The 16,747-nt window shown below is 34.3% G+C and overlaps 1 protein-coding gene across 1 annotated transcript in view; it reads left to right on the top strand.

Annotated features, from left to right (window-relative positions):
- The window catches only part of LRP1B (LDL receptor related protein 1B), a 1,912,798-nt gene that overhangs the window by 1,701,105 nt on the left and 194,946 nt on the right, over positions 1-16,747 (top strand). The window contains exons 63-66 of the mRNA XM_008055101.2: positions 910-1,003; positions 7,040-7,156; positions 7,277-7,396; positions 8,779-8,898. Of these exons, the coding sequence (XP_008053292.1) occupies positions 910-1,003; positions 7,040-7,156; positions 7,277-7,396; positions 8,779-8,898 (451 nt within the window). The remainder of the gene's footprint in view (positions 1-909; positions 1,004-7,039; positions 7,157-7,276; positions 7,397-8,778; positions 8,899-16,747) is intronic.

Below are 16,747 nucleotides of genomic sequence, written 5' to 3'. Positions count from 1 at the left end.
CAGCTGTTTTAAATAGAAAAAATGATAGAATATAAAATACATTAATAAATATTTTGATGAATAGTTTTTTTAGGAAATTTGAGAGCAAGTTTTATTATGACAGTTTTCTTCTGTGCTTTTATTTTTTTAAAAAACCAACAGACTATTGAGCTTTATAACTCTTTTTAAAAATTATCATAACTTATATTTGATTATCCTAAAAAAATCATATGTCTTTATTAAGAATTATGGAAACTGAAAAGAGCTGTGTTGACCTCAACTGCCTTAAGGAAGTGTATCTAACATTTATGTGGGGTAGATATTCATTATGGCTATATGCTGTCGTTTCTGTATTCAGGAAATTTTATGGAATCACAGCTTGACAGAGCTGAAAAGGATTCTCTAGATTATCTTTAGATCCTCATTTGGTGGCTAAAGAACACCACCTAAGAGCTTATAATTGAATTGCCCAAGATTCTTAAGAAAATGCAATGAAATTAAATTAAATCAAATTGTCCAAGCTAGTTCAACTTGATATCTTTTCTGATATTCCTGATGTTTATTGCCCTGTTGAATGTTTGGCAAAGGTTTTCTGCAAAGTGCCAGGTAGTAAATATTTTAGGCTTTTTGGACCACAGGCTTTCTCTAGCAACTTCTCCTCTCTGCGGTTGTAGTGCAGAAGTAGTTCTGTAGATAACATGCAAATAAGAGGGCATGTCTGTGTGCTTAGGAAATCTCAAGAAGTTTTCTTCAACAATGTAATCTCCTGGTAGATCATTCCGTGGCTTGTTTTGCATTTGTTCTCTGTTGTGAAATGCTCTAAGACCACTATTACTCACAGTTGTAGCAAGAGAATGGGCTAGACTGTGCCGTCCTGGTAAATTTCTAAAATTCCATTATATGTGCATTTCAATTTTTTCTTTTTTAAAGTTTCGCTGCAAAACTGATAAATGTATTCCATTCTGGTGGAAATGTGATACCGTGGATGACTGTGGTGATGGATCTGATGAACCTGAGGATTGTCGTGAGTATAACTGGCAAATGCTGGAATTCAGAATTTAGAGTTTCTTACATCTCAGACATGGAAAATTGAAACTATAGCTGATATGTTGCATTCTGATACTTGTCCAAAATTGAAATAGAAAAGTTTCATATGTCATATGTTAAAGATATGACAAAAATTGTTGCAATATCTTCGGTGTATCTCTGATAACTGTTCTATTTAGAATTACACCATCAACAATTTGTGTTAGTTTTTTTTCTTTTTATATCTTAAATATGATTACTTGTAGAATAACTACATTAATTCAGGTAGTCATCAGTGGAGTAACAAGCAGCATTACTTTGACTTAACCAAATTGGAAGCAAAAAATGGGCAACTTTTCAGAATAGCACTCTATTACTGAAATCTTACCTTTAAGGGATATAATCACTCAAATTTTCTGTCAGGATTAAAATCCAGAAAACTATTTAAAAGTTGAAATTTTTTAATGCAAATCATTTGGTTGCTGTTAGGCATTTAATATGTCTTTAGCAGTTACCCTAAGTGACTACCAATTATGTATTGACATCTGACTGTGATTGGCATACGTAGATGATGCTTTTTAAGCTAGCATTTATTGCTTGGTACCTTTGGTTGTAATGGACAATCAGCAGACTTTTCTTTGATATCCTTTTATAGTTCACTCCATAGGTCACTCCAGTGGTGTCCTGTAAAGTTGAAGTTGCTTGTAGTCAAGCATGATAATTTCCTCAACATCTCAGTGGACGGTTGCCAAGATTTGACCTTCACAGTTTAGTTCAAGAGCCATAGGCTTTCACTGAAGAAAGGTGGTGTACTGTCTTCATGAAAGCTAGTTACTTTCTGCTGTAGAACTTTCTACCACCTAATTATAAAGCTGTTTCAAAGTTAGGGACTTTGGATAGTAAGTTAGATGAACTGTGTGCCATCTCTCTGGTCACTACCAAGTCTATTATGCAACTAAAATTATTTCACATAGTTTATATATTTGAAAACTGAAAGCAATCAGTTCAACAAGAGGGAAAAATGTCATAAAAGTCATTACTTTTCTGCTGTAATCTTTATGTTTCTGAAATATCCACTGCTTTATTATTTTTTAAATATGGTTTTTGTTTTCACTATGATAGGCAACATATAAAGAGTAGTATCTCAGTGGGATAGGTATGATATTATGCCTGCATTATAATTTTTGTTAATTCGTGAATTAAAGGAATATCAAAGGAAGAAGAAATCATTTTGGTGACCTTATTGAGATTCACTTATTAAAATAAAGTTATTACTTTCCCTCCAATAAAGCAAATTTTCTATAATATAGTAAACAAAGACTTTGGTAATTCATAAAAATAAATAAGAACAACATGTCAATTTAGTCCTTTAATTAAGAAAATGACCTTTCTTGCCCAGACTCACTATTCTCTGAGGAAATTTCACAATAATGACCTACAAAGTTAATATAACCCAATGCTCTTCCTTCTAAAATATTTGCCACTTCTGCCAGGCTCAGTGGCTCAGCCCGTAATCCCGCACCTTTGGGAGGTTGAGGTGAGTGGATTGCCTGAGCCCGTGGGTTCAAGACCCGCCTGGGCAGGCGAGACCTCATCTCTACAATAAAATCAAAAAATGAGCTGGGTGTGGCAGCATGCGCCTGTAATTCCGGCTACTTGGAAGGCTGAGGCAGAAGGATCGCCGGAGCCCAGCAGGTCGTGGCTGCGGTGGCCGAGAGCGGCCACTGCACTCCAGTCTGGGCGACAGGGTGAGACTCCAACTCAAAAAATAAAATAAAATAAAATAAAAATAAAAAAATAAAATAAAATATTTGCAACTTCTAAACTCTAACTATAATCTTGACTGAAATTTCATGCTGAAATTATACTGACAGGAAAAATTAACTACAGATTCAGTATAATGAGTTTTTCACATTTACCTACTTTCAGAATATATGGTGGTCAAATATTAAAGTGTCCTTTGAGACACTGGTATCCAAGAGACACTTAATATATAAGAGCTTCTGTATGATTCTTATCCTAGTTAGTACTAATATCTACTTGTATTTATTTATTTTTTAAACTGGCAAGTAAAAGTTGTATATATTGAAGGTATACAACATGATGTTTATATTTCTACAGACACGCACTCATGTGAAATGACTAAATCAAACTATTTCACATATGCATTATCTCATATACTCATTTTTTTTTTTTACTGGTGAGAATACTTAAAATCTACTTTCTTAGAAATTTCCAAGCATACAATATATTGTGTATTAAATGTAGTCACTATAATGTCCAATATACCTCTTGAACTAATTTCTCCAGTCTAAACAAAATTTTATGTCCTTTGACCAGCATCTTCCAAACCCTCCTAATCCCTATCCTCTAAAAACCATCATTTTACTCTCTGTTTCTGTGAGTTTGACTTTTTTTTTTGAGTTGGAGTCTCACTCGGTCGCCCAGACTGGAGTGCAGTGACCGCTCCCGGCCACCACAGCCTCGACCTGCTGGGCTCCGGCGATCCTTCCGCCTCAGCCTTCCAAGTAGCCGGAATTATAGGCGTGTGCTACCACACCCAGCTGATTTTTTTATTTATTCTAGAGATGAAGTCTCGCTGCCCAGGCGGGTCTCGAACCCACGGGCTCAGGCAATACACTCACTTTAGCCTCCCAAAGGCGCGGGATTACAGGCTGAGCCACCGAGCCCGGCTGAGTTTGACTTTTTTAGAGTACCATATAACCCCATCCCCTAGTAACCGTCATTTTGTACTCCATTTCTATGAGTTTGACTTTTTTTAGGGCACCATATAAGTGAGATCATGCACTGTATTTACCTTTCTATAACTGGCTTATTTCAGTTACATAGTTTCTCCAGGTTCATCCATGCTGTCACAAATGACAGGATTTCCTTATTTTTAAAAGCTGAGTAGTATTCTGTTTTGTAAATATACCACATTTTCTTTTTTATCTACTGATGGATATATAGGTTGATTTCATATTTTGGTTATCATGAATAAAGCTGTAGTGAACATGGGAGTACATCTGTATCTTTCAACATACTGACCTTATTTTCTTTGGATATAGAGACATATCTCATTGCATTGCCCTTCACTTTATTGCACTTTGCAGATAATTGTGTTTTTTCAAGTTGAAGGTTTCTGGCAATGCTGCAACAAACTAGTTTATAGGTGCCATTTTTTCCAACAGCTTGTTCTCACCTTGTCTCTCTATAACGCATTTTGAAAATTCTCATACTATTTCAAATGTTTTCATTATTATTATATCTACTATAGAGGTCTATGATCAGTTTTTCTTTGATATTACCACTGTATTTGTTTTGGAGCCCCACAAGTTGCACCCATAAAAGACAGAAAACTTATTTTACAAATGTGTGTGTGCTTTCTGGTTGTTTCACCACCTGTCCTTCCTTGTCTCTCCCTCTCCTTGAGCCTTCCTATTCCCTAAGACACAAAAATATTAAATTAGGCCAATTAATAATCTTACATTGGTCTCTAAATGTTCAAGTGAAAAGAAACATTGCACATCTCTCATTTTAAACAAAGCTAGAAATAATTAAGCTTAATAAAAGTGCTACTCCAGTGAACACACAGATGTCATAGCAAGACCCTAAAACGCTTTAATTCTATGAATGCTGCGAGAGTCAAAATGAAAGTATGTCTCTAAAGGAAGTTCATTCATGAGCTTCAAGGATAGAAGTCTCTATAACATAAACATACAGGTAAAGTTGCAAGTGCTGCTAGAGAAGCTGCTGCAAGTTATCCAGAAAACCTATCTAAGAGAATGTGACTACATTAAGCAACAGATTTTCAATGTAGAAGAAACAGCCCTCTATTGGAAGACAATGCCACCTGAATCTTTTAACTTTTATATGAACTAGGAAGCAAAAACATTTTTTTTAACTTGCTTTGTTGCAATGTTCACTTTATTGCAGTGGTCTGGAATTAAATCTGAAATATCTTTGAGGTATACCTGCATATACTCAGTGGATTGCTGGATCACATGATCATTCTATTTTTAATTTTTTGAGGAACCTGCATACTATTTTCCATAATGATGTACTAATTTACACTTCCACCAATGGTATACAAGGGTTCTCCTTTTTCTACATCCTTGTCAATACTTTAATTTCTTCTTTTTGATAGCACCCATTGTAACAGTTGTTAGGTAATATCTCATTGTGGTTTTACTTGCATTTTCCTGTTGATTAGTGAAGTTGAACGTTTTTTCATACACCTTTTGGTTATTTGCATGACTTCTTTTGAGAAATGCCTGTTTGATTCCTTAGCCCATTTTTTATCTGGGTTATTTGTTTTCTTGAGTTGTTTGCATTCTCTATATATTTTGAAGATCATTAACCCATTATTAGATGTATCATTTGCAAATATTTTTCTTCATCTAATAGTTGGTCTTGTGTAAAAGCTTTTTAATTTGAATTAATTCCTTTTGTCTATTTTTATTTTGGTTGCTTGTGTTTTTGGGATCTTATCCAAAAGGTTTACCTGGAGCAATATAATGAAGCTTTTCTCCCATGTTCTCTTCTAGTAGTCCTACATGTTTTTATTGATGGTGTTATCTCAGTGGTCTTTTAGCAAAACAACTAAACTTCTTCTTGTAGTTGGTGGGTTGATAGCTTTGAATATATATATGGGCATGACAATTTACTTGTAGAGTCATGGCGAGGTGGAACATTATATACATGAGTCTGTGAGTGTTTAGATTTTATTTTTGAGTAACTGCATTATCAAAAGTTGCAGATATTAAAATACATAGATACTATCTAACTTCATGTGAGAAAACAAAAAAGCCTAATGCCAGAGTTACACACTTGCCAATTTTATTTTATAAATATAGTTAAGAGTGACTCATCAAGAGTTCTCTGGCATCGTAAGTTTGTAATTTTGTTTCTTATGATACTCTAACATAGCAAGAATTATTCTAGAAACAAATATGATGATCAGATGGACTTCCCAGTTATTTCCAAACCTTTTAGTTGTAACCTGTTTTATGGGTGAGTTGTTTTGATAGCAAAGAAATATTTTTAAAAAATTATTTAGGAAGCAAAAGGAAATAGAAGGAATACACATGCTTAATGTAAAAGAAAATTATTTATCATTCAGTTTAAACCTTAAGTGTGATTAATTAACAAACATTACACTGGAGATAAATGACTTTGATTATTTTAGAAGTCTCTTCTATAGGAGGAATGCATATATTAAGTTATTTTTAAAAGAATGTTTAAATTTTTAATTAGTATTATATTTATAAAGGCATAATTTGTTTCAAAAGAAAATTTAAAATGCCATTTATTAGTGTTGGAGTCAAAATTTGAACTAATAAAGATTGTATCATTAATCTCAAAGTCAGTGATTAGTAACTAGTGCATTAGAAACTAGTCAGAAGCTTATGAGAAAACACCAGAGTCAGATCTAGATTTGAATTCCAAGTCTGGAGCTTAAAAGATGTCCATTTCAGGTGAATTAATATTATTCATGAAACTTTGTTTACTCAATATTTACTCTTTATAATATATTGTTCATTTATCATAACAGGATTATAGCAATAACTATTAACAAATCTGATTTACAACGTGATAAAGGTAGGAGGCATTTGCTTTAAGTAGTGTTGGAGAATATGTATTGAGAACAGGTCAACATCACAGGCAGCAAAGTGATCAAGAAGAAATGATATTGGAATAACAATTCATAATCACAATACATTTTATTATACAACTTAACTTCTCAATACCACTTGATAGAAATGAGGAGACTTTTATATGTTTGAAAATTTGTATTTTGTAATTTTATGTTGTTAATTTCTACCCTCTTTTGTTTAGTTTATGAAATATCATCTGAGTTGTTCATAACTTAGTTGTGAACCTAATAGAGATCTAGATGTGCACATTTGCATTGTGTTTCAGGATATTTTAAATAAAATAATAGAATAAATATTCTGAATATCAGAAATACTCTGTTTACGAAGCCATAAGCCAAGCTTACCATTCTACAATACCTATTTGTTTTCTCCCCTAGCTGAATTTAAATGTCAGCCAGGCCGATTTCAGTGTGGGACTGGACTCTGTGCTCTGCCAGCTTTCATCTGTGATGGAGAGAATGATTGTGGAGACAATTCTGATGAGCTCAACTGTGGTAGGTGATTACATTTCTAACTAATAAAAATAAATCTAATTCTTAACTGATTATGTTTGTGCTGATTGAAATTCAGACACATGTCTTAAGTCAGATTTTTTTATTCTCTCTCTCTTCCAGACACTCATGTCTGCCTGTCTGGTCAGTTCAAGTGTACTAAGAACCAGAAATGTATCCCAGTTAACCTCAGATGTAACGGACAAGATGATTGTGGTGACGAGGAAGATGAAAGGGACTGTCGTAAGTCATCTCAAAATGCTCCGTCTTGTCTTACTATTGACTCCCAACTGAAATAGATCCAAAAGTTATTACTATGCTTCATAAATGTATAATTTATCGATAAATAGAACAACAATTTATCGAATGGGACGCCATTTGGGATGAATTATCTAAGAAGTTCTATATAAAAAAATGTAGATAAAATTAAAACATGTGTGATGTTTATTTTAAAAGCTACTTGGAGATTATAAAAAACATGAACAACATCCATGTATCTGTATCATCCTTAAGGGAAGCATCAAATACAGCATTGCAGTTGATTATAGATTTTTTTTCATAAATTGATTTTTTTTTGCTCATATTAAGTAGATACAGGTAATTTACTTCTGTTGATTAATTCATTACTTGAAATTAACTCTTTTTTTAATTAGAGATTTCTCTCCCATGAAATACATGCTGCACCTATAATGGGAAATACAAAATCTGGTCATAAAAACTGACAAAATTACTTGTAAGAAGCTAAATAATACTCTATTTAATATATATTAACAGACTGCTTGAAAGAATAATAGTAAAATATCACTTTATTGTTTTTATCACATATTAGCATTTTCAAACAAAAATCAAATTACATTAGGAGGCAACACAGTTGATAATATATGTATATATGCACATGTGTGCACACACAGAGGATCTGAAGGACAGAGCACCTGACAAGTTTCAGGATTTCAATAGAATGGCTGTCAACATTTCTGTCTTGCCAAAGTTTTATTTTATTCCTCAAAAACTTTTATCAGTAAATAATGTGCAGTCATCCAGCAATTTGATTAAGATGGTGCATTCAGAATAAAGTCAGTACCAGTTCTTTATGGTTAGTCATTCTAGAAGCTGATCCATTAATCTGACCAGGATTTGTGATGTAGTTTACAGTCTGGGTTAGATGTTCACTTCTCTCAAAATCTCAACATAATTTCTAGAGGTTTTGATAAACTTTATGCTTTTTATTTCCTCATTAATGACTTTTAATTTCAATCTTTTCCCATTTATAAAAATGCATGTGTTATAAATTCTTTAGTTTACCTGGAAAAAATTATTTTGAAAGGCCCTGAATTCTTTATTCTTAAAATTAGTTTCTAGCTAGCTACTCAGGAATTTGGGGGAAATTTTTGATTTTTATCAATGTATCGTTTCAAAAATATGTTTTCTTTATTTCTACTGGAAAAGACACTAAGAGCACATTATAGGTAATTAAAAGTTAAAATTTCTCGCCTTCAAAGCCCATTAATTATAAGACAATACATTTCAATAAACTGTCTTAAATATTTGGCTATATAATTGCTTTTCATAAATAAAATGCCTGTTCTTCTCCAAAGCTATATTTTAACAGAAGTTTTTCTCTTAAGCTGAAAACAGCTGTTCTCCAGACTATTTTCAATGTAAAACTACAAAGCATTGCATTTCCAAGCTGTGGGTTTGTGATGAGGATCCAGACTGTGCAGATGCATCAGATGAGGCCAACTGTGGTAAGTGTTTGTGAATGTGGATCTTATCTATCTGCGTCTGTCTCACCATCTGAGATGGCCACAGTGAAACAAATCTGATCGCAATTCTGATAAAGATAAAATCTTACATGAGAAAATTTTATCTCTGTATTCATAGCCATTAAGACTTAAGTTATTTACTTTACAAAAAAGCATTGAATGATAAGATGAAAGAAGCAGTATTGCTTGATATAACCTAAAACTTTATAAAAGACAAATTAAGTAATTAATGTATGCACATTGTAATATTAATGTTTAGTCAATGGAAATAAGGAAACACTATTTTATATTGTTCTATAATTCATTTGTCTGCTTATATATATAAGCTTCTCTATTCATTCAATGATTATTGTTCTTTTTTAAGAACAGTGGGAAAAAAGAAAAGATAATAAAAGCATCTGTGCTACTTTAGTAGACAGTAATCACTAGCATTTGTTTCTGAAACATTAATATTTTTGCTTAAATTAAATTACTTTATTTACAATAATTATTCTTTAACATCACAGAAATGGAGAATATATTTATTTTATTTAATGCACTTGATTCTATATTGAAAATGTCAACAGTGAGACAGAAATGAAGAGTAGTTGCTATGTATACTTCATTTGATCAACATTTATTGAACATTAATTGAGCCTGTTTTGTTACCAGATATACTAATTTGACACTGTTGGGAAAGCAAAAAGTGTTAAATCTAGTAATTGATTAGAATGGAGAAAGTCTGTCCAAGCTAGATTGGACATTTAGACTTCATAAAATTGTGTTAAATGCATTTGCTAGAATTCACACTGCTCTTATTTAATTTTCATGGGAAAAATGAAAATAATGAAAAACCTTTAAGTGCTCTGAAATTCCATTTACATTGAACAAAACTTATGAGCTACATGCATAAGTACTGGCAATAATAACATGGTTTTAAATGATTTTCTTAATACCATCTTTCGTATAATTGTGTCTTTCGAATATGCAACCAGTAAAGCTTGTCACAGTACCATAAAGGTACCATTTACCACTTTGTGGAATTGGTTTTCACAATCAATTAACAAAGCCTCAAATTACATTCATCACCGATTTGTCCATAGCAATTACTAAGGACTTTTACATACTAGTTTTTATTATTGGCGGGTTTTCTGGTTTTTGTGTGTTTTCATTTACCAAAACAAAGTGGAATAATGACTTATTAACTCTGAATAATTGCTTGATGGAGTGTTTTTTCTATATTTTGCTCTATTGTCTCCTCCTCACTTTGGTATGATTTCACTCTTCTTGGTAGATTATATTGTGCAAATCAATAATTATCAATCATCATCATAATAGCAATTATGATGCCAACCCAATGACCCAGGAAATGTGACGGAGGCTTTATAGTGATCACCTCCCTTACTCTTTTTATTATCCCTATCTTATTGATAAGGCATATGGGAATAGTTTTGTAACATATAAGGTCCCACAGTTAGCAAGTGATGGAACTGGGCTATAAATCCATAGTTCTGTGACACCAAAGCATCTACTTTGAACACAGCATAGATCCATATCATTCCATCTATATAAAGAGAACAAATACTTAAATGTTTTCAGTAATGAGGTTGTATAGGATTCTTTCGGCCACAAGTATTATTTATTGTTAGTTCCAGGCCAATATATCTACACACATGTACATACACAGGAAGGCAGGGGAAGAGAGTTGCCATTTGATTTGTGCTATACACTATAAAATTTTACTGAGGGCAGATACTAATTTAATTTAAAGAAACTTCATATCTTAGCAGAGTAATTTACAGTTCTTATTTGAAGGGGATAAGAGACATCTTGTTGCTCCTCTTCTGTCCTCAGTACATATAGAAATGTCACATATTTATGTTAGTAATTTTAACACTCTGGGATGATTCCCTTTTTTGATGTTTTTGAGTAAAAATAAATAAATAAATAACCTTCTTAGAGGTTAACCTATTGTACCAAATTCTTATTGTTTGAATTGGTTGTATTTCTTTGTGGGTAGGGATGGATCTTTTCTAGAAAAGAGGGTGTGTTTCACTATTTCACATGTTCTAGATCCTCAGGAGCTGGCAGGATGTAAAATAGACTTGTATTGTTTGAGTATGTAGCCTATTCCCTGGTGCAAGATTTTGGTTTTGATTGCCTTCCATACTTTCTTTTCCCAGTGCTAAGTTTAAGAGGAGATGCTACTATATTCTTGGAGTTCACCTAGGTCTTACCTTTTATTTTTCAGCACTAATATTTATCTACAGTTCTGTGTCATTTGGATTCTTTTAATTCTAAAGTCTTAATATTGAAGTTTGTTCTACCTTGATACCTTGTTCTACCTATCATCAAGCAACTATAGAAAAACAGTATAACTTAACACAACAAAATACACATATAGCATAGGGAATTAAAATAACAATAATGTGAAAGTATTTTTTAGTTGTTCTATATAATTTTATTTTATTATTTTGTTTATTTTAGTTGTGGGATGCAAGTGAGGATTTATTACATAAGTAAGTTGCATTCAGTTAAAGTTTGGGCTTCTAGCGGGCCCTCTCTCCCCCGACAATGGACCAGATACCAAGTGAGTTGCCCTGTGCCACCCTTCCTCCTCCCTCCCTCCCTCCCTCTCCTAGCAGTATCCACTATGCCAATCCCACCTTTGTGCTCATGGGACCAGTGATCAGAAGTTGTTTTATATTTATATTTACTAGAATACCAAATGTATATTGGATTTAGTCCAGTGTAATTTTTTATGAGTGCTTGCAAATTTAACAACAAATATTCAATCTGTGGAAAAATGTTATGCTAATCTAGAATTTAAAGAAACTTTAAATTGATGTAGATTAAATATGGTTTAGGAGTCCAGATTTTAAAAATGGGTCTTAGCCGGGCTCGGTGGCTCAGCCTGTAATTCCGCGCCTTTGGGAGGCTGAGGTGAGTGGATTGCCTGAGCCCGCGGGTTCGAGACCCGCCTGGGCAGCGAGACCTCATCTCCACAATAAATCAAAAAATCAGCTGGGCGTGGTAGCCGCATGCCTGTAATTCCGGCTACTTGGAAGGCTAAGGCAGAAGGATCGCCGGAGCCCAGCAGGTCGAGGCTGCGGTGGCCGGGAGCGGCCACTGCACTCCAGTCTGGGCGACAGAGTGAGACTCCAACTCAAAAAAAAAAAAAAAAGAGTCTTAGTGAAAATTTATATATAAATTAAAAAAATTTAAATTGACGTAAAATGTTTCATCCTATTAACTTTTAGCTTTTGAGATGGCTAAGTTTATGAATCTGTAAAAATTGGCACATTGGGATTAATTGAATAAAAATCTTTAAAAAACATGTTTTAACTCTTTTTCTGTGTAAGTAAAGATTTAAATCTACACTAGCCTAATGGTTGTGACAAGATAGTCACAGCATTGTTTTCAGAGTTGTCAATAGTTCTTATAAAATTACTTCTTTCTGTTTAAGGGAGTTTACGCTTTTTAACTATATACCCAGAGAAAAACAAAGTTGTTTTTGAGTTGGAGTCTCACTCCATCACCCAGGCTGGAGTGCAATGGCATGCTCACAGCCACTCCAGCATTGACCTGCTGGGCTCCAGCGATCCTTCAGCCTCAACCTTCCAAGTAGCCAGGACTACAGGTGTGCATTACCACACCTGGCTAATTTTTTGATTTATTGTAGATACGAGGTCTCACCATGTTGCCCAGGCTGATCTTGAATCCCTGGGCTCAGGCAATCCTCTCACCTCAACCTCCCAAAGTGCTGGAATTACAGGCTTGAGCCACTGAGCTCGGCCCCAACTTTTTCAGTTTTTAAAAGAATTTCGATAGACTTAGGAGTACAAGTGGTTTTGGTTTCATGGATGAATTATAGAGTGATAAAATCTGGGCTTTTAGTGTATCTGTCAACCGAATAGTGTACATTATACTCAATAGGATAAAAAAAATTTTAAACTGTACATAAATACCATTTTATGAAATAGATGCTGACTGCTTTTGTAAGGCTGTTTTAATATTTGTTACAATATTTGACAAACACCGTATTTGAATGCCTAACCAAAATAAGTAAAATATCCTAATTGTAGCAGCTCTGCAATATTCATTTGAAATTTCAACTTCAAATTTACTTCATCTTCAGCCTGCCATATTCTATTTCAGAAACTAATTGAGGATTTAAAGATTTGACAGCTGTATACTAGATTCATAACTCTGCTTAGTAAAATAGTTGAATTTTTTTCTGCAATCTGTCTCATAAGATGGTAACAAAATTTGTGTCTTTCTATTATGTTCTCTCTTCCCAGTTTATAGTTTAAACTCTTAGTTCTTTCAATGCTTCTAAAATATTCTGTTATTTTTCTATCTGGGCTTCCTTGGTCAACTTTGCACTCATGCCCCAGTGATACAGAGACCTTCTAATGTCTGTCCATATTGTCACAGCCCCTAGACAAGGGCATGGCAAAGGCTCAAGTGTTCCTGTACATTCCTGAACAATATTCCTGGGAGCTAATAAAAGGTGTACTTCCCCTTATCTCCTGTGCTCATACAGTAAGCAGCCTCAGGGAATCTTTGACTTCCCTGTAGTCTATGCTCAATCAGCTGAAAGATGCAAGTCTCCATTTGTTCCCTTTTACTGAGTGGTTATAAGTTTGAATAATATAGTATCAATGTAATTGTAAGCCTTGTGATTTGTATAACTTTTTGTATCAATATAATAATAAGTTTTGTGATTTGTATAACTTTTGCTTAATGCATGATATCTTAGGCCTTGTAAACTCCCTTTACTCTATGGCAAGCTTGATTAACATTTCTGCCAGCCCTACTGATAAGAGCTAAGAGATACCTCTGATACCTGGCACCAGGAAGTCTGGACTGAAAAATTCCTCGATGATAAATGCAGCTGAAACTCAAGTTCTATACAATGCTGTATAGGTACTATAAAAGCCTGGAAGGTGAGCAGAACCATTTTAGAAAGACCTCAAGTCTGGCTCTGCTCCCTGGATTTGAACTCAGAGATAAACTTCATTCTACCAGTTTCCTGTCCCTTTGACTTGTTGGTATCAAGGAGAGCAGCTGAGCATTACTCGGACCATAACACCAGCTTCCTAGAATTCACCATTTGTTCTGTCACATCATTTCCTCTCCTCTGTAGACTTGCTTTCTGTTTTCTTTTCCTGTCATCCTTTCATCTAATCTAGAATTCTGTATCATCAAAACGAATCTTTAAGTTGTCTCAGCTTTATTTGCTGATTTGAGCAGTCTTGGTTTATTACCTACTACTCAGCTAATGGTCTTTAATTAATGTGCTAGCTATAATCATACCAGTTAGAGCTGTGAGAAGAGCTTGAACTTCCTTCAGTACTCTTGAGGCTCAGAAACGGATACCCCAAATAATGGCATTTTGACATGCTGAGTTGAGGAAGCCTTAGGTTCTGAAAGCCTAACTTTCTCTTCCTTGTTCCCTCATTGCCTCTCCCAAAGAAAGCAGCTTCCCTTCCCTGTTATCTCATTATATATTGTAGAGAAGATGGCCAAGATGTGACCTAAGCAGAACCTTTTATGATTATAATGACTGTCTCCAAGGATTATTTAAATTTCAAAGAAACTGTTTAGAAATTAATCTCTGTTACTCAGATCCAATCATTTTCCCTAGTAATCGTCTGTTGCCTCTGAATAGAATTCTTCCTCTTTCCCTTTCCTTAACCAGCTTTACCAGAATCCAAGCTCATATTTTCTGTAACTTCAAGATGGTATTTAAGTTTCTGTAACTCATTGGGAAGTTGAGTCTTCATTCTGAAAGCTCCCATATACATATGTTAAATAAATTGGTATGCCTTTTCTCCTATTGTTCTGGCCTAACAAACAAGCTGGTCTCCCTCTGAGTCAATCAGAAACAAGAGGCAGAGGACTGGGAGAAACGGAACCAGTGAGCCAGTAGGTGTATAACTTTCTTAAAATTATATCACTTCAACCAACCCTGTGGATAAATTAACAAGGATATGACTCAAGATCTAATCCCTTCACTCATTTGGAGGCTGAATAAAACAGTCCTGTAGGCAGTTTTCGTATTATCCAATATCTCCTAACCATGTTGACATTTCAGAGTAACTTTTGAGATTTACAACCATGTGGACTTTAAATTTTATAACTCCTTGGGGGTGAGGGGTAGAAGTTACAACTCTCAAAGGAACTACCTCAGTATATTTAGACAAAAAACTTTGAATTAAACATGAGAACTGTAAGAAACCCTATTCCCTGAGCTTTGGCCTATAACACTATTAATCAATCTGCTTTGTGTAAGTGATTTTTCAGAGAACCTTTAGAATACCAATGGCCATGGCCCCCACAATAGCTTTGTACTTTCCATAGCCTGGTTCTTCCAACATGACACTGAACAAATTCAAATGAAAAGATAGGACATATCAACATGTGTTTTTATTTTCCTTTAAACATGTCACTAGGAAATTTGAACCAGCCTACTCAAGCTACAGTTACAAGCTATAAGAATGTAACAAACACATTTATCTTAAAAAGCTAAAGCATTACATATCAAATTAGAAAATATTTCAGCTTTGGGAGGCACTCTTACAAATATTTTGTAAGGACATCTGTGTAGAGGGAGAGGCAGAAGGATTGCTTGAGGCCAGGAGTTCGAGAGCAGCCCAGGCAACATAGAGAGATTCTATCTCTATGCAAAAGTTTTAAAAAATAATAATAAATAGCTGGATGTGGTCTTGCAAACCTCCAGTCCTAGCTACTTGAGAGACTTAGGTGGGAGACTTACTTGAGCCCAGGAGTTTGAAGTTACAGTGAATTTGGTCATGCTACTACACTCCAGCCTGGGTGGCGGAGGGCTATTCTGTATTAAAAAAACAAACATATATGCACACACACACACACACACACACACACACACACACACACACACACACATATTTGACATACAGATTTGTATATTTGTGTATAAAATTACATGATAAGTACTATAGAGCATTTTTAATAGATTTTGACATTTGGCTTATGATATCTCTCTTAAAACATTTAAATCTTTACAGTAACCACTAAAACCCACCTCTAGTATTTCCCCCCTCTCGTCTTCCTACTGCCCTGAAGTGGTCATGTATCATTCACATGTATTGTTTTGCTTTTATTCCCCCTTAACTTTTGCTATGTAAATATACATCCATTAATACATGCCCGATAGTTTAATAGGATTTTAAAGATTTACATAATGATATTATATTTTCTTTATTATTTTGAAGAACATTTTTAGTACTCCAGTAAATTAATAAGTGTAAACACTATTTCCCTAGTGAGGGTTATTTCTACATGTTACAATTATTAAACATTCATTAGCAAATCAGGCACGAAACACTTCCCGCAACCTGTGCTACAGAAACCATGAAGTCTCAGTTCCCTGCGTAGGTGCTTTAATTGTCACCTTGTGTGAAAGCTCATTTGAAGCTGACTTGACAGAATCCAGAGGCAGGATTCTGCCAACCCCACAGTCAGTAACATGCTCAATTATACTCAGGATGGAGAGCCTGGAGTGAGCCTCAAGAGGGATACTCTGGTACTGATGAGTAAAGCTATAGTAAAATAATTCATGATCTTTGAATCTAGTTATTTATGAATTTAGTTATTTTTTAAAAATTATCAACCTACATTTAGAATAACATTTAGAAAATGTTAGTTCCATGATTTCAAGATACCCCCCGGAGGAAGTGTTCTGTGCTCTTAGGCACAGGAAAAGATGATGTACTAAATTCTGTGTCTCTGAAAATGATGCACTCTTACAAATATTTTGTAAGGACATCTGTGTAGTATTTTTAATCAGTGTTTTCTGAATTTAAAT

Source organism: Carlito syrichta, unplaced genomic scaffold (assembly GCF_000164805.1).
Source record: "Carlito syrichta isolate Samal-C Ts95f unplaced genomic scaffold, Tarsius_syrichta-2.0.1 Scaffold301673, whole genome shotgun sequence".
Classification (NCBI taxonomy): Eukaryota; Metazoa; Chordata; class Mammalia; order Primates; family Tarsiidae; genus Carlito; species Carlito syrichta.
Note: the sequence above shows the minus strand (reverse complement) of the source record. Positions and strands in the feature narration are given on the sequence as shown.